The sequence below is a fragment of the Dreissena polymorpha genome, chromosome 6 (assembly GCF_020536995.1).
Source record: "Dreissena polymorpha isolate Duluth1 chromosome 6, UMN_Dpol_1.0, whole genome shotgun sequence".
Taxonomy (NCBI): Eukaryota; Metazoa; Mollusca; class Bivalvia; order Myida; family Dreissenidae; genus Dreissena; species Dreissena polymorpha.
Window position 1 is genome coordinate 29591382 of NC_068360.1, and position 21271 is coordinate 29612652.

Sequence of the window (21271 nt, forward strand, 5' to 3'; positions counted from 1 at the left end):
AGTTAATTAAGTTAATCAAACTCACAATTCCTTGAAGAATATGACGACTGTTAAAAAGAGGGCTTAATGCATGAGCATTAAGTGTCGTCCCATGCCTGTGTAACAGGCTAATCAGGGATGAGACTTACCAAATTTATATAATTTTTCATTTACACAAGGTCTTCTCTTCTGAAAAACTCTAGTCTAGACGTTAAGTGTCGTCCCTGACTAACTTATCATGGAAACACTTTACACACACATGCATTAAGCCCTGTTTTCCCTGAACAATGCTCAAATTACTATAAAAGCTTGCTATTTGGTAAAGTTTATCAAAGATTGATAAATTTTGCATATTTATTTAACAGCTAGAGCATGTCCCATGGTCAAAAGTACAAAAACCCTTCATCTTGATACTTATACAAGCAAGTCCAGCCTTAAAGAAATGGTGAACAATACTGTCTTATAGTCTAGACAAGAACTAACCTATTACAACAATACAAGATTGTGTATCTTAAATAAAAAATCAACGTTTCAAAACTTCTCCTTAAATAACTGTTTGCATGATTTGATGACCAGAGACAGATAAAGTTACGTTTAGTTGCAACCTATATGCCCCGAGCATCCTACGAGATCATAATATATTGTACCTTGGCTGGTGTGGAAGCAGCCGCGATGTTTGGTTTCACATCTCCATTCTCCAGATCACCAGCCTTCCGTAAACTACAACAGAACCAGCCATACTTTATAACATCAAGTATAAACAAAACATAGAACTGCCCATCTTGCATCATTATAATTTGAAACAGGACCATTCTGCAGTTTTTCGCTTAAATCAATAAAAACGGTACCATCATAGAATTTATCTAAAAGACTACAACTGAAACTGCAAAATGTTGTTTGTATTTAAAATAGAAGCTAAATAGTTTGGAATATATACAAAATTGTGTACAGCATATGGTAAATGTGGATTTGAATAAAGCTTCAAATGATGTTTCCCTCCGACAAGGTTACCTTAGCAACAATGCTGAGGCCGCTTTTAAAAGGGAGATTACTGTTGCACCAGCTACCAAATCAATATCCAACAAATGGCTATCAACCTGTTGATGGTGCAAGTCATGAATATACTTGTAACTATGTTGGAACAATCTCATTTAAATGTTTCCCTCCGACAAGGTTGCCTTAGCAACAATGCTAAGGCCACTTAAAAGGGTGATAACTGTTGCACCAGCTACCAAATCAATATCCAACAAATGGGAATCAATCTGTTGATGGTGCAAGCCATCAATATTCTTATAACTATGTTGCAACAATCTCATTTAAATGTTTTCCTCCGACAAGGTTGCCTTAGCAACAATGCTAAGGCCACTTTTAAAAGGGTGATTACTGTTGCACCAGCTACCAAATCAATATCCAACAAATGGGAATCAATCTGTTTATGGTGCAAGAAATCAATATTCTGAAATTGAGCAGTAAATGTGAAAAGCGCCAATGGGTTTTATAAGGCCTCTTTTATTTAAGAACAAACTCCCTCGGATAAAATCTTTATTTGGCCACTGCACAGCTGTATATATTTTTGAGGTGAAGAAAACCTGAATTTGACAGGCGACATTCTATAGAAATTATTTCATACTTTCTAGAATAAGCTGGTTTTAATGATGACCAATTGAGATCGCTTACATTTAGGCACCGTTTTAATTAAAACACAAGGCACGGGCCTGTGTTCACAAAGCCCTTAACAGACAACTGAGAAAAAAAGTTCACAAGAAACTATTTCTTGATTTGAAAATTTTACATTTCAATGTACAAAACAAACAATTATTGTTAAAACAATGAATACTCTATTTTTTCATGACAAGCAAAAATGGATTTGGCAAGGAAAATTTGACCTGAATTTGAATGAAGTTATTGATGATGTTTCCCTCCGACAATGTTACCTCAGCAAAACTGCTAAGGTCGCTTTTAAAAGGGTGAATACTGTTGCACCAGCTACCAAATCAAAATCCAATGAATGGGAATCAACCTGTTGATGGTGCAAAGGAAGTTTACGCTGAAATACAGCGGTAAATGTGGCATGAGCCACTGCTTTTTTAAGGCCTCTTTTATTCAAATAATGCACCCATAGGACAAAATCTACACATGGCAATTGCACTGCTATACATATTTTTGAGGTAAAGACAACATGAATAAGACGAGAAACATTCTTAATAAATTATTTTCTTGCAAATGTTAGATGCATACTTTGTAAAATATGTCTGATTGTAATGTTCACTAATTTATATCTCTCATATTTAGGCACATTATCAATAGCACACAATGCAGTTTGCCTTGAATGACAGGACTTGTATTCACATAGCAACTTATAGAAAACAATGAAAATTAAATAAATTTAATGCCATTTCCTAGCATGACCTGTTTACATTTAAAATAAACAAAACAAGCAATTATTCCTAAATAATTAATATTGTATTCTTTATATAACCCCCCATAGATTTTGTACAAACAAGATGTGTTCGTGAAACACTATGTCCCCCCCATATATTTGACTTTGAAGAATGACCTTGACCTTTCACCACTCAAAATGTGCAGCTCCATGAGATACACATTCATGCCAAATGTCAAGTTGCTATCTTCAATATTGCAAAAGTTATGGCCAATGTAAAAGTTTTCGGACGGACACACAGACTGACAGACAGACTGACAGTTCAACTGCTATATGCCACCCTACCGGGGGCATAAAAACTGTAATGTATTTAAACCACTTGAAAGTTAAGTCTAGCATGGTATTTAACACATTTCAATATGTTGTTCTGCCTTAAGAACAAGATTTTAATGATGTTAGAACCATTTTTAGCATGGATATAGGCAAACTATGAGGTATTCTTCTTAGTTCTCTAAGTCTATTCTTGATTCCTAAGTCTAAGAATATGTGGGTGCTAACGGTCCCTGGTTGTTCAACTCACATGTCCATCCATTGGCCAGGTGTCTGCTCGTTGGGCTTGCCATACTTGTCCAGCTTGCCGTCCTTGATCATCTGCTTCTTGATGGATGCCTAGCATAAACATACAGAATACTGGGTTAATATTGAATATCCCTTTATCACTTAGATATGTATTTTGACGCATTTGTAGTCCCTTAGAAAGTGACATTTAATTAAATACTTTTCTTATCTTACTAGATTAAAGTTTTAAAGGCTTCATTTCAAAGCCTTAGATACTGATGAGCAGCAAACCGCATTAAACATGAACAGGCTGCTAATAACTCGCCAGCTATTTGAGTTTTATGTTGGTTGCAAAAGCCATTTTTTCTTCGCTTCTTACGGGGGAAAGGGATATTCAACCAAACCCAGAGCCATTAAATCAAGGAACAGAAACTATTTAGATCACAATCTCTTTAATTGCTGTAGTAGTAAAAATCATATTTGCCATGGGCCAATTCACTATTTGCTTCTTGATGGGACACCTTAAGCGAACAAAGAATAGGTTAGCCAGGGCCCTCGTTTGGCCGTTTTTGGGGCCAGCTGCTATCGTGCTATGAACCTTTGATTACATGTATATTTATGTAAATTACATTAAAATATAGCAATTTTAAGTGTTGAATGGTTGGTGATAAGATCTTCTAAAATTCCCCTTTTCGCCAAAAACGATGCAAAATTTCCCCCTCTAAGGGCCCCGGCCCCAATCCCCCAAAGTGTAGCAAGGGCCCTGTTAGCCAATTACTGTCAAGATATTCATTTTGATCCTTTTAGTCCCCTAGAAAAGCAAATTTAATTAAAAGCCTTTTTAATAGATTCTTGTTTTAAAGGCTTTATTTCCATTCGTAAGATACTATTGAGTGGCAAACAGCAAAAACCTGAACAGCCTGCTAGTTACATTCAACAAATGTTTTACTTTAAACTGTCAAACACTGAAATCAAGTTTTGCTTTCTAGATTGCTGAATTCATCATTAAATCAAAGCTCTTTAAGAGTTTAAATGGACGTACCCTTGGTCCCAGCCCCCATTTCCTTGGGTATGTGTCTCGCTCCATGATAACTCGCTTGATCTTGGCTACGATGTTGTGGTCTGTGGTTGCCATGACAGCAGAGGTCATCTGAGCAAGGGCTGAAATGGAAAACAAAGTTTAGCTGTGTGGTATAGATTTTTGCAATAATTGTTAACATTTGAAATCCACACTTAGACATCTATTCTCATCACTGGAATTTATTGTCAATATCTATATAGCTAATTATATCATGCTTTGAAATAACTTACATTTGAAAATCATGATGTACACTTTAATGTCTATTTTCAAAACTGGAATTTATCATGAATTGCAAGCATTATTTAGGAAATTTTTCAAGATGCCTTCATGCTTATTTCAGGGTTAAAAGTTGGCAAAACTGAAAAACCTGACAATTTTAGCTGGGGGCTTGGGGGCCGCCAGGACCCCCGGTAGGTTCAGGGCAAAGCCCTGGTAGGGGGCCCAGGGGTCCGAAGCCCCCGGAAGCTCCTGAGACTTAGCAAAAAAACAAATAAACAAGATGTGTTTGTGAAACACAATGTCCCCCTATATGACGTTTGACCTTGTAGGATGACCTTGACCTTGACCCTTCACCACTCAAAATGTGCAGCTCCATGAGATCCACATGCATTTCAAATATAAAATTGCTAGCTTCAATATTGCAGAAGTGACATTACATGGGCAATTTTGACCCATATATTTGACCTTGAAGGATGACCTTGACCTTTCACCACTAAAAATGTGCAGCTCCATGAGATACACATGCATGCCAAATATCAAGTTGCTATCTTCAATATTGCAAAAGTATTCATAAAATTAGCGATTTGGGCCACATATATTTGACCTATGACCTTGAAGGATGACCTTGACCTTTCACCACTCAAAATGTGCAGCTCCATGAGATACACATGCATGCCAAATATCAAGTTGCTATCTTCAATATTGCAAAAGTACTCATAAAATGAGCGATTTTGGCCACATATATTTGACATCTGACCTTGAAGGCTGACCTTGACCTTTCACCACTCAAATTGTGCAGCTCCATAAGATACACATGCATGCCAAATATCAAGTTGCTATCTTGAATATTGAAATACTGCAAAAGTGTAAATTAAATGAGCGATTTTGACCCATATATTTGACCTTTGACCTTGAAGGATGACCTTGACCTTTCACCACTCAAAATGTGCAGCTCCATGAGATACATATGCATGCCAAATATCAAGTTCCTATCTTCAATATTGCAAAAGTTATTGCAAATGTTAAAGTTGGCGCAAACCAACCAACCAACCAACAGACCAACCAACCAACAGACCAACAGACAGGGCAAAACCAATATGTCCCCCACTACTATAGTGGGGGACAGAATAAAAATAGCTAAGAAATTAACACAAATCTTAAAATAACACCTGTTTTGCAAGTTCATTTTATAAAGGAGAGTTATTTTTTTTTTATAGTAAGAAACCAAAAATTTCAATAAACAATGAACATATACAGTTTGTCTACTAGTTCCGGATAATTAACAGTTCTGATTAATTTGTTTTTAATTTTCCATAATGCCACAATAAAAACAAAATTATAAGTGTCTACGGTATACATTAGGAAAAGGAGTATATTAACCAATTTTTAGCAAGAAAGCTTTAAATTTGTATTATGCTTACAGGGGGGGATAAATGCAGCAAAAAGTTAACCGGAACTGATTGAATGAGTTATGTTTTGAAATTTGCATATGAATATAGAAGGCTTTATTATTTTCAAATAAGCTTTTTGCTGATTGAAAACAAATGCCATGACAATGTTTTAAAACACAAATTCTGTAAGTTGAATGTTTTTTATTATTTTGCCGAAGGGTGAACTTCAATTGGCTATTTTTGACAAAAAACTGCATATTCCGTCTGGCCATACCTGTTATCAAACAATATTAATTTTACCCTTTATTTTTACATCTTCTCACATTGACACTAAATCCCAAAAGTAATTATTGTGGTCAAAAGAATTATAGTTTTTTCCGGGCGATTCAAAGCTTGTTGACTGACTGTACCAGGCAATACATTTTTCAGCAATTCGCGAAACTTAACTCCACGTTCATCAACTTCAGCCAACCACTCCCATCGCCATTTATTCTTGACGTCAGATTCTAGCACCTTTGTACTCGAATTCGGCTCAAGGAACTTCTTTTTTTTGTATTCGTTTTACGTCGAAAAGCAACTATTTTGTTATGGCGCTCGTTTGACGAAAATGATTCGACAATGTCGCAAACGCTTGCCTCCCTTTATTTTTCGCGCAGATTACAATGTAAAGAACAATTAATCTTTCGGGCACCTGCTTTTGTTATTTTACCAAAATTGCAGCTTGTTCACCGAAACACGTTCCGCAATATCCATTACAGTGTATTTTTTTAGTTCCGTGATTTTGTTTGCTTGATAAACGTTTCGTGTTGCTTGGACAATGCAAGGTTGGTCACCCCCTACTCCCCCCCTAAATTATCTCATCGAATTTACATGAATTACGAAAACGACCTTTTGGTGCCCTGAAAAAACGGAATTCTGGCACAAACCAGAAGACTTTTAACCCGGTTATTTGGTTATTTTTATCTTTTGTGATCTTGTAATTTGATTAATTGTTGTTTCTTTTAAAACGTTGTATGGTTCAAATGCATGGTATATAAATAACAAGGCCTGTGTTTGTGAAACACAATCCCCCCTACTGCGCTTTGAAGCCACACAGCAGCTATTTTAGACAAAATAGTTATTTCCATGCCCATAACTTTGCAAAAAATCAATGGACTGGAACAAAACTCACAACTCATGTGTAAGTCATGTAGGTAGACATAGTCATTATCTGAAAGCATTCAGGACAAAAGTTCCGAAAATGGTATGCTAGAAATACGGACAGTCAGACTGCTATATGCCACCCTACCATGGGTATAAAACAACGATGGGCTGTCAACTACAATAAACATTCAGTGCTTATAACATACCAGTAACGCTTTGAGATAAGGGAGGTTAATGCCTGTGTTTAAAATGTCGTCCCAGAATAGCCTGTGCAGTGAGCAAAGGTATTTCAAGGTATTTTTTATAAAATGAAGTCTTCTTTTAGAGAAAAATCCAGTCTAGGCGGTGGGTGATGTCTCTGATAAGCCTGTTCAGATTGCACAGGCTGATCTGGGACAACACTTTACGCACTTTAAACCCCCTTTCTGCAGACTGAGGCTCGTATTTAATACCTAATGCCACTGCCTCTCCTTTGGTGGTAACTATGACAATTTCTTCATTTATTTCTATGCCATTCTCATAACGCAACACACCGGGCAACATGATCTTTGCACCATAACACACTGCATTCACCTGCAACAGAAAGTGATATGAATTAGCCAAACTTTAGTAAGAGTTTATTATAATTTTTACATTAAAATAAACCAATTATGACTATTCACCATACCGTTTCGTAGCGATTGGGTGTACATGATATCTTGGTTTTCTTTATTTGATTTGTTCGCTGTAAGATCTGACTTATCCTAAGCTTTGATATAGACAACCTGCAATCCCATGTTATGTCCCAACACAACTTGTTCCCAGCCTAGAATGTTACCAGAAATTTTTAAAAGGGAGATAATCTGAGCACCAGCTACCAATTAAACACCAAAATAATGGTCATTAAACTGTTCATAGTGCGAACCTACATTTGACATGACCTCATCAATATATATAAATATTAGCATTGATTATTACACCTTAAATTAAGATTGGTTTATAAAATGTTCACACACACAAACAAAAACAGTATACATGTATTTAATAAGCAACACAGCATCTACTGCTTTTAATGACTACCAAGTCTTACTCTTAACTACTTGTATAATTTATCAATAAATGAGTCGCGCTTGCAGAAAACAGAGTTAAATACATGTTCATAAAAAGCTGTCCCAGACTAGCCTGTGCAGTTGACACAAGTAAAACAGGGACAATACTATCCGCATTGATTGTATTTTTCGTATATAGGAAGACTATTCTTGACGAAAACACAGTTTAGGCAAAAAGTGTTGTCCCTAATAAAGGAAGGATTTGAACCCCTTTAGTATTATTTGTAATGTCGCCCTCAAAAAAAACTCTGAATAAACATCTGTTTATGATGCAGTAAAAAACACATAATATAAAAACAGTAATAAACATTCATCCCACTGCAGGTTTCATTTTATTGTTTTGAATTGTTGAATACAATCTTCACCAAAAATGTCTCAAATGGATTTGGCAAAAAGGGTTGGAAATCCATTTGATTGACAACAGTGGTAGGTCCTTCAACATGACCTCATACAGTTTCACTGGCTTTTGTACAAGGCCAGACAACATCTTAATAGAATTCATCCAGGTTAAAAAACTCTACCATTGAATTCAACGCTATGTAGTAGCACTCATTTAAATGATGTTTCCCTCGGACAAGGTTGCCTTAGCAAAAAAGCTGAGGCTGCTTTTAAAAGGGAGATTACTGTTGCACCAGCTACCAAATCAATATCCAACGAATGGGAATCAACCTGTTGATGGTGCAAGCAATGAATATGGAATGAGTGATATATTGGCTGTCATCTCAGTTTTTTTTTTCACCATTTTGGGAATGGGGCCAGGTCCCTTTGGATTGGGGGAAAACGCTACGTTTTGACCTAATTGGGAAATTCGTGTTATTGTTATTTTGCTAACAAATGCATTAAAAGTGAAAATTCTAGTGTTTTAACTATTTAATTTAATAAAGTGTAACTTGTAGAGCTGGATGGGAGATTAACTACCTGCAAATGTTGATCTAATTTTTTTTTTTTTTTTTGAAACCTTCAATTGGGAAATTTTAGGTCCCACTTGGGAAAAATAAGATACTTTTATCCATTGGGAACAACACTGCATCTATTGATGACAGCAGGGTTCCCAGCTTTTGGTATAAATAAAATTCCCTGAATTGTTCCCGATTTTTCCCTGATGAAAAATAAAAATTCCAGGATCATAATTTCAACCTATTTCTTGTTTTAACCCATTTATGCCTAGCGTCTAGAAAAAAGGCTCTGGCAAACAGCGTAGACCCAGATGACAAATGTTGATCTAATTTTATTTATTTTTTTGAAACCTTCAATTGGGAAATTTTAGGTCCCACTTGGGAAAAATAAGATACTTTTATCCATTGGGAACAACACTGCATCTATTGATGACAGCAGGGTTCCCAGCTTTTGGTATAAATAAAATTCCCTGATTTGTTCCCGATTTTTCCCTGATGGAAAATAAAAATTCCAGGATCATAATTTCAACCTATTTCTTGTTTTAACCCATTTATGCCTAGCGTCTAGAAAAAAGGCTCTGGCAAACAGCGTAGACCCAGATGACAAATGTTGATCTAATTTTATTTATTTTTTTGAAACCTTCAATTGGGAAATTTTAGGTCCCACTTGGGAAAAATAAGATACTTTTATCCATTGGGAACAACACTGCATCTATTGATGACAGCAGAGTTCACAGCTTTTGGTATAAATAAAATTCCCTGATTTGTTCCCGATTTTTCCCTGATGGAAAATAAAAATTCCAGGATCATAATTTCAACCTATTTCTTGTTTTAACCCATTTATGCCTAGCGTCTAGAAAAAAGGCTCTGGCGAACAGCGTAGACCCAGATGATACGCCACATGATGTGGCTTCTCATCAGGGATCCATGCTGTTTGCTTAAAGGAATTTCTGTAAGAAAAATTCTAAATATAGAAATAAATATACTAGACATCCCTAATTTTGGAAATAAATTCAGCCAATTTAGAAGGATGGGAGAATCCACTAGGCGTAAATGGGTTAAACACCCTCAATAAAAATATATAGGTGCATCACAGCTGCTATATACATAGAGAGAAAGAAGAAGGTATTTACTAATACATGTAGTACACTAAGCTACATGTATACTACAAAACCACCATAGCCAAACAGATGAATTATTGCTGTTTTAAAAATATTGACTTTTCGACACAAGTTGGAAAAGTCTGACCAAACAAAAATTCCCTGATTTTTCCCTGATTTAAGGAATTTTCCTCAAATTCCCTGACTTTTCCCTGACTGGAAAAAGGTAAGTCTTTTTCAAGGTTTTCCCTGATTTTCAGGTTGGCTGGGAACCCTGTGACATTTAATTGAACAAATTATTATGGGGGCTAAATTTCGTTAGGTTGCTGCTTTATTCCAATAACTCAAGGCCATATGAAATCTTTTTTTTACTTTAATATAGAAGCATAGTTTTATATATGGATGCCAAAATATTACCATTGACAGAATTGCATCTAATATTAAACTGGCATAACATTGTGTATCCCTTTAACATAATTGCTTTGGCAAATGAACCAAGACATATTTCAAAGGGAGATTACTCTAGCAGCATTTACCAAATTAATCACCAATTATGAGGACCAACCTGTTGATGATGCATACAAACCATTATACAAATACAATAATTTTACAAAAGGGCTCATAATGTTTCAATTATTACTCGCCCAAACTCAGTGGCTACTAAATAGGGGCCGCCAGTATTCTGGTAAGTTTAACAGGACCTTCTACAATAATTTCACTGGCTTGAAACAAAACAACTTCTTGGTAGAATTCCTTCAGGCTGCAAAACTCTACCATCCAGTACAGCACTATCTTGGAACACTCATCCAAATGATGTTTCCCTCCGACAAGGTTGCCTTAGCAACAATGCTGAGGCCGCTTTAAAAAGGGAGATTACTGTTGCACCAGCTACCAAATCAATATCCAACAAATGGGAATCAACCTGTTGATGGTGCAAGCAAGTAATATTCTTATAACTATGTAGGAACACTTTCATTTAAATGAGGTTTCCCTCCGACAAAAGTGCCATAGCAACAATGCTGGGGTGGCATCTAAAAGGGAGATTACTCTTGTGCCAGCTACCAAATCAATATCGAACAAATGGGAATCAACCTGTTGATGGTGCAAGAAATACTGATTCTTATAACTCAAGGCTATCTAAAATGTTTATTTTAATTAAATAGAGCATAGTTTTATATAGGGATGTAAGATTACTACCATTAACAAAATTGCATCTTATATTTAATTGACATAACATTGTGTATCCCTTCATCTTAGTGCCTTGGCAAATGAACCAAGACATATTTCAAAGGGGGATTACTCTAGCAACATTTACCAAATTGATCACCAATTCTGAGGACCAACCTGTTGATGATGCATACAAACCATTATTTTAGTTATTAAGATTATACAATTATTTTACAAAAGGGCTCATAATGTTTCAATTATTACTCGCCCAAACTCATTGGCTACTAAATAGGGGCCGCCAGTATTCTGGTCAGTTTTACAGGACCTTCTACAATAATTTCACTGGCTTGTAACAAAACAACTTCTAGGAAGAATCCCTTTAGGCTGCAAAACTCTTCCATTGAAGACAGCACTATCTTGGAAAACTCATTCAAACGATGTTTCCCTCCGACAAGGTTGCCTAAGCAACAATGCTGAGGCCGCTTTAAAAAGGGAATTACTGTTGCACCAGCTACCAAATCAATATCCAACAAATAGGAATCAACCTGTTGATGGTGCAAGCAAGTAATATTCTTATAACTATGTAGGAACACTCTCATTTAAATAATGTTTCCCTCCGACATAGTGTCATAGCAACAATGCTATGGCCGCATCTGAAAGGGAGATTACTCTTGCACCAGCTACCAAATCAATATCCAACAAATGGGAATCAACCTGTTGATGGTGCAAGAAATACTTATTCTTATAACTCAAGGCCATATGAAATGTTTATTTTAATTAAATAGAGCATAGTTTTATATAGGGATGCAAGATTATTACCATTAACAAAATTGCATCTTATATTTAATTGACAAAACATTGTGTATCCCTTCAACCTAATTGCATTGGAAAATGAACCAAGACATATTTCAAAGGGAGATTACTCTAGCAACATTTACCAAATTGATCACCAATTCTGAGGACCAACCTGTTGATGATGCATACAAACCATTATTTTAGTTATTAAGATTATACAAATACAATAATTTTACAAAAGGGCTTACAATGTTTCAATAATTACTCGCCCAAACTCATTGGCTACTAAATAGGGGCTGCCAGTATTCTGGTAAGTTTAACAGGACCTTCTACAATAATTTCACTGGCCTGTAACAAAACAAATTCAAGGTAGAATTCCTTCAGGCTGCAAAACTCTACCATCGAATACACCACCATCTTGGAACACTCATTCAAATGATGTTTCCCTCCGACAAGGTTGCCTAAGCAACAATGCCGAGGCCGCTTTAAAAAGGGAGATTACTGTTGCACCAGCTACCAAATCAATATCCAACAAATGGGAATCAACCTGTTGACGGTACAAGAAATATTTATTCTTATAACTCAAGGCCATATGAAATGTTTATTTTAATTAAATAGAGCATAGTTTTATATAGGGATGCAAGATTATTACCATTAACAAAATTGCATCTTATATTTAATTGACATAACATTGTGTATCACTTCAACATAATTGCATTGGAAAATGAACCAAGACATATTTCAAAGGGAGATTACTTTAGCTACATTTACCATATTGATCACCAATTCTGAGGACCAACCTGTTGATGATGCAAACAAACCATTAACTCAATTATTATGAAAACATTGAGGTACGTTTATGACACAAATTTTTTTCTGTTTTGAAGAACCAGTAAATGCTTGATGAGCTTGGAACTTACTATCAATCTTGGAATCACCAATCATATACTATACCACCTATCACAAATCACCACTGATCTCAAATATCACACACAAAGGTGCAAAAATCTAATCAATGTTTTTTTCTTCTCTGTTTAGAAAAATCATATTGTTTCATGGTCACAGACCTATGATTTTGACCCCTGAGATTAGAACATTCTCCTAGTCTAAATAAACCTATCATCTCAAATGTCGCCCTATGACAAACCTACTATCAATCAGGCTGACAAAAGTGTTAAAATACTTTTAACACTCTTGTAAAGGATGTTTCCCTCCGACAAGGTTGCCTTAGCAACAATGCTGAGGCCTCTTTAAAAAGGGAGATTACTGTTGCACCAGCTACCAAATCAATATCCAACAAATGGGAATCAACCTGTTGATGGTGCAAGCAATGAATATTCTTAAAACTCAAGGACACATGACCTGTTTATTTTACTTTAGTAGAGCATAGTTTTATATATCGATGCCAGATAATTACCATTAACAAATTGAATCTAATATATAATTGACATAACACTGTGTATCCCATCAACATAATTGCCTTGGCAAATGAACTAAGACATATTTTAAAGGGAGATTACTCTAGCAACATTTACCAAATTGATCACCAATTCTGAGGACCAACCTGTTGATGATGCATGCATTTACTCAATGATGCATTTACTCAATTAAAATCAAAACAATGACATACACTACTCCAATGTTATTGTTCCTTCTTTGAAGAACCAGTTAAGGTCACTGTAAATGCTTCAAGAGCTTTGACAGAGGGGGTATTCATGTGACAAACATGACAGAAACGTCCATGCCGAGAAAGGTTGTTTGTTTGTTTTTTTGCAGTTTTATACCCTTTATTTCTTGTATAAATTGTTTAAATACCGCTCACTTTCCAGCCATATCAGCAAAAAAGTGATTAACGTTTATTTTGTATTAACATTTGCTCTTTATCTGGGACTTGAATCGCTGCGAATTTCCTAAGCAGGAGCAACAACTTCTACTAGGAATGAAGCTAAAAAGTGTTAAAAGGGTTCTAGCTACCAAATTGATCTCTAATTCTGTAAAGCTACAAATTGTAGACAGGTGATGTTAAATATTCTGGTAATTTACCTGCCCTACTGATCTTACCGAATTCCCTACAAGTGATGTGGCTGGATCGGGAATCAAACCCATGGTCAGATTAGTACTACAGCGCTCTACCAACTGATCTAGCATGCCCAGTTCAGTCACCGAGTCATTAAACCCTTCCTCGCTTAGAAGCAAAGTGAAAATGGCTATGTACAACCATCATAAAACCAGAACAGCATGCCAGCAACTCACAGTCTGTTCTGATTTTAAGCTGTGCGCTGCTAATCAGTAATTTAGGCTTGGAAATCAAGCATTCAAATCTTAAATCTAGAAAGTTAGGTATTTTATTTATTTCTATTTTCTGCGGGAATAAAAACGCTTCAAAATATGTATCTGAGCAGTAAATGGTAAAGAAAAAATCACAGCTGAGCCCTTGATGATGAAACGCTTCGTGTCATCAATCTATCCATGTTCACAACGGGGCTTTTTTCCTTGATTTGGGGAAATGGCCTTGCCTTCCATTTTGGTAAAAATATTATCAACGCAATTTAGAGGGGATTTTTTTTGCAAAGTAAGCTTAAATTTTGTGGAACAAATTGCACCATTTTAAACAAGAGCACCGCCTTGCGGGTGCAGACCGCTCATCTATTTTCTTTTTAAAGGTGAAGGGACTCTCATTTTCAATCACAAAGGAGGGAGGGGTGGAGTGAAGAGCGGTGCATTGTGTGGGGGTGTGGACATTTATTACATTTTCTTCCAAAAATGCGAAAAAAAGGAAAAAAAAAAATCGGGGGGGTGGGGGTGGGTGGGGGGGGGGATTCTTGGGTGCGATGGTTGGACGGTATTTCAAACATAAAATAATAAAAATAAATATTTGTGTTTTTTAACCGTTTCATAAAAAAAAATGGGGGGGGGGTGAGGTGGGGGGGTATAGTGTGAGGGTGTGGTGGTAATTTGTGAAATGATCTTAAAAAAAAAAAAAAAAAAAAAAAATAAATAGCGGGGGGGATTCGGGTGGGGGGGGGGGGGGGGGGGTTTTGGGGGGGATTCTTGGGTGTGATGGTTGGACGGTATTTCAAACATAAAATAATCAATATAAATAGTTTTGTTTTTTAACCGTTTAAAAAAAAAATTGGGGAGGGGGTGGGGTTGGGGGTATAGTGTGAGGGTGTGGTGGTCATTTGTGAGATGATCTTAAAAAAAAAAAAAAAAAAAAAAATAGGGGGGGGGGGGGGGTTGGGGGGGCACGGGCGATGGTTTGGGTGGAGTCTATTGTGGTATGTCAGGTAAGAGTAGTTTTGTCAAAGTGTCAATCAAATCTAATCATAAATAAAGAAGTTATGGCAATTTTAGAGAAATTTAATAATTTGACCTTGAGAGTCAAGGTCATTCAAAGGTCAAGGTAAAATTCAACTTGCCAGGTACAGTAACCTCATGATAGCATGAAAGTATTTGAAGTTTGAAAGCAATAGCCTTGATACTTAAGAAGTAAAGTGGATCGAAACACAAAATTTAACCATATATTCAAAGTTACTAAGTCAAAAAAGGGCCATAATTCCGTAAAAATGACATCCAGAGTTATGCAACTTGTCCTTTTACTGTACCCTTAAGATAGTTTGCGAGTGTTCCAAGTATGATAGCAATATCTATGATACTTTAGGGGTAAAGTGGACCAAAACACAAAACTTAACCAAATTTTCAATTTTCTAAGTATAAAGGGCCCATAATTCCGTCCAAATGCCAGTCAGAGTTACATAACTTTGCCTGCACAGTCCCCTTACGGTAGTTAGTAAGTGTTGCAAGTATGAAAGCAATAGCTTTGATACTTAAGGAATAAAATGGACCTTAACACAAAACTTAACCAAAATTTTCAATTTTCTAAGTATAAAAAGGGCACATAATTCTGTCAAAATGCACGCCAGAGTTATCTAACTTTGCGTGCCCAGTCCCCTCATGATAGTAAGTAAGTGTACCAAGTTTGAATGCAATAGCATTGATACTTTCTGAAAAAAGTGGACCTAAACGCAAAACTTAACCAAAATTTTCAATTTTCTAAGTATAAAAAGGGCACATAATTCAGTCAAAATGCACGCCAGAGTTATCTAACTTTGCGTGCCCAGTCCCCTCATGATAGTAAGTAAGTGTACCAAGTTTGAATGCAATAGCATTGATACTTTCTGAGAAAAGTGGACCTAAACGCAAAACTTAACCAGACGCCGACGCCGACGCCAAGGTGATGACAATAGCTCATAATTTTTTTTCAAAAAATAGATGAGCTAAAAATTGTCTTTGGACAAGGGGCCTTTCTCTTCGGAATAGGGGGCTTTATAATGCCCTTGCTAAAGAAGGAAAAAAAGCCTTGCACACAGTAATTGAAAAATTTGAATTATTTAAGAACTACTCACAGCCGAGTCCTTGATGACGATTCGCTTGTGACCAGTGAGGAGAGCCTCAAGAGGCTTGATCACGCGTCTGAGGTAGCTCTCGTCTCGCTGGTTGTCATACACCCACTGAGCGTCCATCACGTCATGCAGCGTTACCATGCCCTCCTGTGGTCAATGGCAACACAAACATTCGGATATGAGCCTTGCCATGGGAAAACTTGGCTTAATTCATGTGCATATATGTTGTCCCGTATAAGCCTGTGCAGACTGCACATACTTATCTTGGATGACACTTAATGCACATTCATCAAAACACGTTTCCCCAAAGCAAGGCTCATATGTTTTATACATTTAATTGTAGCTCCCCTAAATTAACTAAGCATTGACATTTAAAAATTTAGAATTTAAAACATTGTAACTTATGACGAATATAAGAGGTTTTGTACATGAAAAAAGTACTATAGGTGCAACAATCCAAATAAATTACTGTTATAATGGAATTACCTTTGTGAAATACTTAGTACATCTTTTTAAGTAAATATAATTTCTTCATAAAATCAAAGGTTAGAAAACATGCCCGTTACAATTGTTTAGAAGATCCAAATATGTTTAGGACTGTATACATTAATTGTTATGCTGAAAGATAAATGTCCCCAAACATGTCTGCCTTCAGATGATTGTTCTGAACACATGATGCCAGGGATGTTACTATAGCAACACATTACCAGGCAACCAGCCAACACTGGCAGGAAGCTTGAACAGAGTGTGCACACAGCAAAGTGAGGCTGATAAATAAAAGCGTGAAAAAATTGCCAAATGAAAAATCCATTGACAACGAAACAATTGTTTATGGTAACATATAGTATAGTAATACTTAAAAAATAATATGACATACAGAATTTCCAACAAATAATGTAGATATACTAAGCTAAAGTAACCTTGACATAATTAAAATCCTATAAGAGATAATTAGGGGAAATATACAATCTACCCTAACAGTTACACTAAAATACATGCATTCACAGTGTTAATTCATAAATGAAGTCAACAGAACAAGATACACATTCAAAATCATAATGAAAATCACACAAATGAAGGTCTCCATCAAGCGAACTAATGCATTACAACCTAACAACAATACAACAAACATCACTGAACACACACAGATATAACATGAGCCTTGTTCTGGGAAATCTGTGCTAAATACATGTGTGTAAAACCCAGCTTAGCCAATGAATTCCGCACTGGCTAATCATGGAGGAGACTTTCCGCTTGTGTGATAATTTTTGTTAAAAGGAAGTCTCTTGTTACCAAAAATCAGTTAAGGAATAGTGTCATCCCTGAGTAGCCTGTGTGAAATGCACAGGCTTATCTGGGACAACACTTCCAGCACATGCATTAAGCCCAGTTTTCCCAGAGTGAGTCTCATATCATGACGCACCTTCTCGCTCTGTATACCAGAGCGCACACGACGTAGCTCCTGCATCTGACCTCCAACCCCCAGCAGGAGGCCGAGGTGGACACACATGGTACGTATGTACGTGCCTGCCTCACAGCTCACCCAGAACACACCTGCGGCGAACGACATGGGACGTGACAAGTTTTGGCCAACCAGATGTGACGTGAAAAGTTTTGGCCAATCAGATGTGACGTGACAAGTTTTGGCCAACCAGATGTGACATGACAAGTTTTGGCCAACCAGATGTGATGTTACAAGTTTTGGCCAACCAGATTTGATGTGACAAGTTTTGGCCAACCAGATGTGATATGACAAGTTTTGGCAAACCAGATGTGATGTTACAAGTTTTGGCCAACCATATGTGACGTTATAAGTTTTGGCCAACCAGATGTGATGTCACAAGTTTTGGCCAACCAGATGTGACGTGACAAGTTTTGGCCAACCAGATGTGATGTGACAAGTTTTGGCCAACCAGATGTGACATGACAAGGTTTTCCACTTGTAAAGGAATGTCTACACACAGACATTAATTTTTCATTCACACCAGGTTTATGTTTCAAATCAGATATTCATACACCAGGCCTTTTCCGCTCCATTTTGGGAAAATGCCACACTGGAAATTTAGGAATTTCGCGTTGTGAAAAACCCCATTTTGGGAAAAAAAGTAATCGCAAAACTGGCTCAATTGGGAAAAATAATCGCATGTAAATTGTGTTTCTTATATTTCAAAAAAGCCGTTAACTGGTAAATAACGACTATTTTGATAACATATTATTAAAATTTTACAAAATATTATGAGCATATGTGATAAGTGCAGGTTTTTTTTATCTGATTTTGGGGAAAGGGCCTAGCCTGTTTTGAGGTGAAAAAAAAACGCGTGAAAGGCCGGATTTTGGAGAAAATAATGAAAGTCTTAAATAATCAATTTAACATATATTACTGTTTTTAAAACAAATTCAAGGCAACAGATAATTTAATTATGCAATATTTTTCTATTTTCTACACTGGGATCAGGTTAACTTGTATATTTAAAGGTTTAAAAAAATAAAATATTTTTTTTTTTTTTTGGGGGGGGGGGGGGGGAATTGGGAATTTTTTTTCAATTGGGAAAAAAACAACCAGATTTGCATTGGGAATGGGGCCGAATTTCGGACCCGTGGCATAGGGCGGAAAAAGTCTGTACACATTTTCTCAAGTTAAAATGTAACTAAAATCCCATGTTAAAATTAAAAAAAAAACAAAAAAAGCTCATGTTTTAACACAAATTCCTAATCAGAATTACATACAAATTTTCTCCAACCGAGGTTTATCTATAATTTTCATGTGCCTACTCTGAGTGCAACCTTGTCCATTATAAATGTTGTGAAGATTTGTGAGTAACATGTGCAAAACAAAATGCAGACAATGCACTGGTAATGTAGCTGATGGTCTATCAGCATTGACTGGAGTGCTGTGATATAAGCTTGTGAATTAATAACATTGTATACTTATGCCTGATGGTAGTGAAAATAGTGACATTAGAAATATCCAATACAAAGTACATGAAATGATTTTAAATACTTCACTTGTGCTATATAAACAATGTTTATATAAACTATACAAGTACATGTTTTTGACCTGCTATGTAAATAACATGCATGCATGGAACACCAAATGGTGAAAATAAAATTGTTCACAGAAAAAATAATTTCATGGCAGCTTACCCATGGCATTGTCCTTGTCATACTCGAGCAGTTTACACTCGTACACTGTACGTATACGCAGCTGCCTCTTCACTGCAGATATCAGCGGAGGTCGCTGGAATAGAGCACCCTGCAGCATCTCCAGGTTCTACAACATAACACATGAGGCTTTCATTGACCTTTGAGTACTGGAAGGTTGATCTTTCTGGCCTCTGCAAGTTTTGCTCCGCATTAATAGGTGATTAATTTAAGTAATATTGTAGTATAATGTCTACTTCCAACCAATATAATTTTGCAAAACATGTAAGTTTTAGTTTAGTTTGCTGCCTGCTCATACCTGCACGACTTTTTTCTGGTCCTCCACAATGCTATGTAGCCTGAATATGCACACGTACTCCTTCCCCGCGCCCTGTTGGGACTTAACGAGCCTCGTGGCCTTCTCTATACAGACAATCAGACATCCCGTGACCTTGGGGTCCAGCGTACCGCTGTGCCCAGTCTTATCGACACGGAGGATTCTCTTCACCCAGGCGACCACCTCGTGTGATGAGGGGTTGGCTGGCTTGTCCAGGTTTAAGAAACCACACCTGTACAGGAATATCGTTTTAGTGAAAATGTTTTATCACCATGTTTATTGAGAGTCTGCACAAAAAACTTTAAGAATTAAGTCTTTCAGACAATGACCCATGAAAAATCATGTGATCCAATTTTAATGCCAGTCAGCGCTAGTATTTTGTAACAGGGCTTGCGTCCAAAAGTCAGGTGATTAAGCTGTGTACCATCTATTTTCCATCTAAATGTAAAAATGTTTGAACGTTTCGATGTACACAATTTATTTGGAAAAAATGTTGCAGTGGAAAGAAGAATAAGAATACTTCAATTAATATACTTGATGCATGAAACTGTAATTTACTAATTAAGAGCGTCAAACATGCAAGTAAGGCTTTTAGCACCGTTTTACACCCTTGATTTATTTAACAAGAGGGCCAAGATGGCCCTAGTTCACTCACCTGAGAGGAGTCGGTTCATTCAATCTTTACCTAATGTCAAACATGACCTAGATATTTACCAGACAAACATCCTGGTCAAGTTTCATCATTATTGAACCAAAACTCTGACGTAGGGAGTGTTTTTGTTTTTTTTTAATTTGAAATGGTGACCTATATTTTGAGTTGACCCCCCAAATATCAAACTTTGCTTACAGGGATTTTGTATAATATAATGAAAATTTGGACAATCTAAGGGCAATAATTATGGCATTAATTATGTGATTTTGCTCATCATCAAACTTGACTGAGATCTTTCAGCAACTTTGATAAAGAATGCTTGGGAAATGTGAATGCTAGAGTGTTTACAAACCAAATGTGGACGGACGGACAGCGGACAAAGACCAATCCTAAAACCTCACCTGAGCAATCAGGTGAGCTAAAAAGTGTGTTTCACCGATCTGAGCCATTTTCCAACTTGTCCAAGAAATCAGTAAAACCAATGTATTGACTAAGTTTCACGATGATTAGGCAAAAAATGTGACTTCTATAGTGTTCGATATCAAGGTTTCTCTCTATATAGTCACATAAGGAAAACTGCCCCAACCCCCTGGCAGCCATGTTTATTAACCCATCGGGACCATTTGCAAACTCATCTGAGATATATATAAAACAAATCTATTCACCAAGTTTCATAATGATTGGGCAAAAAAAGTGACTTCTAGAGTGTTCACAAGCTTTTTTTTACTACATAAATATAAGAAAACTGCCCCCCCCCCCCCCGGCAGCCATGTTATTCAACTGACCGGAACCATTTTCCAACTCAACTCTTGTATCAAGGAAACAAATGTTCTGACCAAATGTCATGAGAATTGGGCAAAAAATGTGACTTCTAAGAGTGTTGACATGTTTCCACTTTATACATATAGAAAAAAATGCCCCGCCCACTGGCGGCCACGTTT

General features: G+C 36.6%; 1 protein-coding gene across 1 annotated transcript in view; it reads right to left on the minus strand.

Annotated features, from left to right (window-relative positions):
• Positions 1 to 21271, minus strand: part of LOC127836394 (H/ACA ribonucleoprotein complex subunit DKC1-like) — a 33710-nt gene that overhangs the window by 2155 nt on the left and 10284 nt on the right. The window contains exons 5-12 of the mRNA XM_052363004.1: positions 19661 to 19910; positions 19345 to 19471; positions 17624 to 17754; positions 16204 to 16347; positions 7204 to 7324; positions 3960 to 4078; positions 2940 to 3028; positions 627 to 699 (exon numbers count right to left, since the gene is read on the minus strand). Of these exons, the coding sequence (XP_052218964.1) occupies positions 627 to 699; positions 2940 to 3028; positions 3960 to 4078; positions 7204 to 7324; positions 16204 to 16347; positions 17624 to 17754; positions 19345 to 19471; positions 19661 to 19910 (1054 nt within the window). The remainder of the gene's footprint in view (positions 1 to 626; positions 700 to 2939; positions 3029 to 3959; positions 4079 to 7203; positions 7325 to 16203; positions 16348 to 17623; positions 17755 to 19344; positions 19472 to 19660; positions 19911 to 21271) is intronic.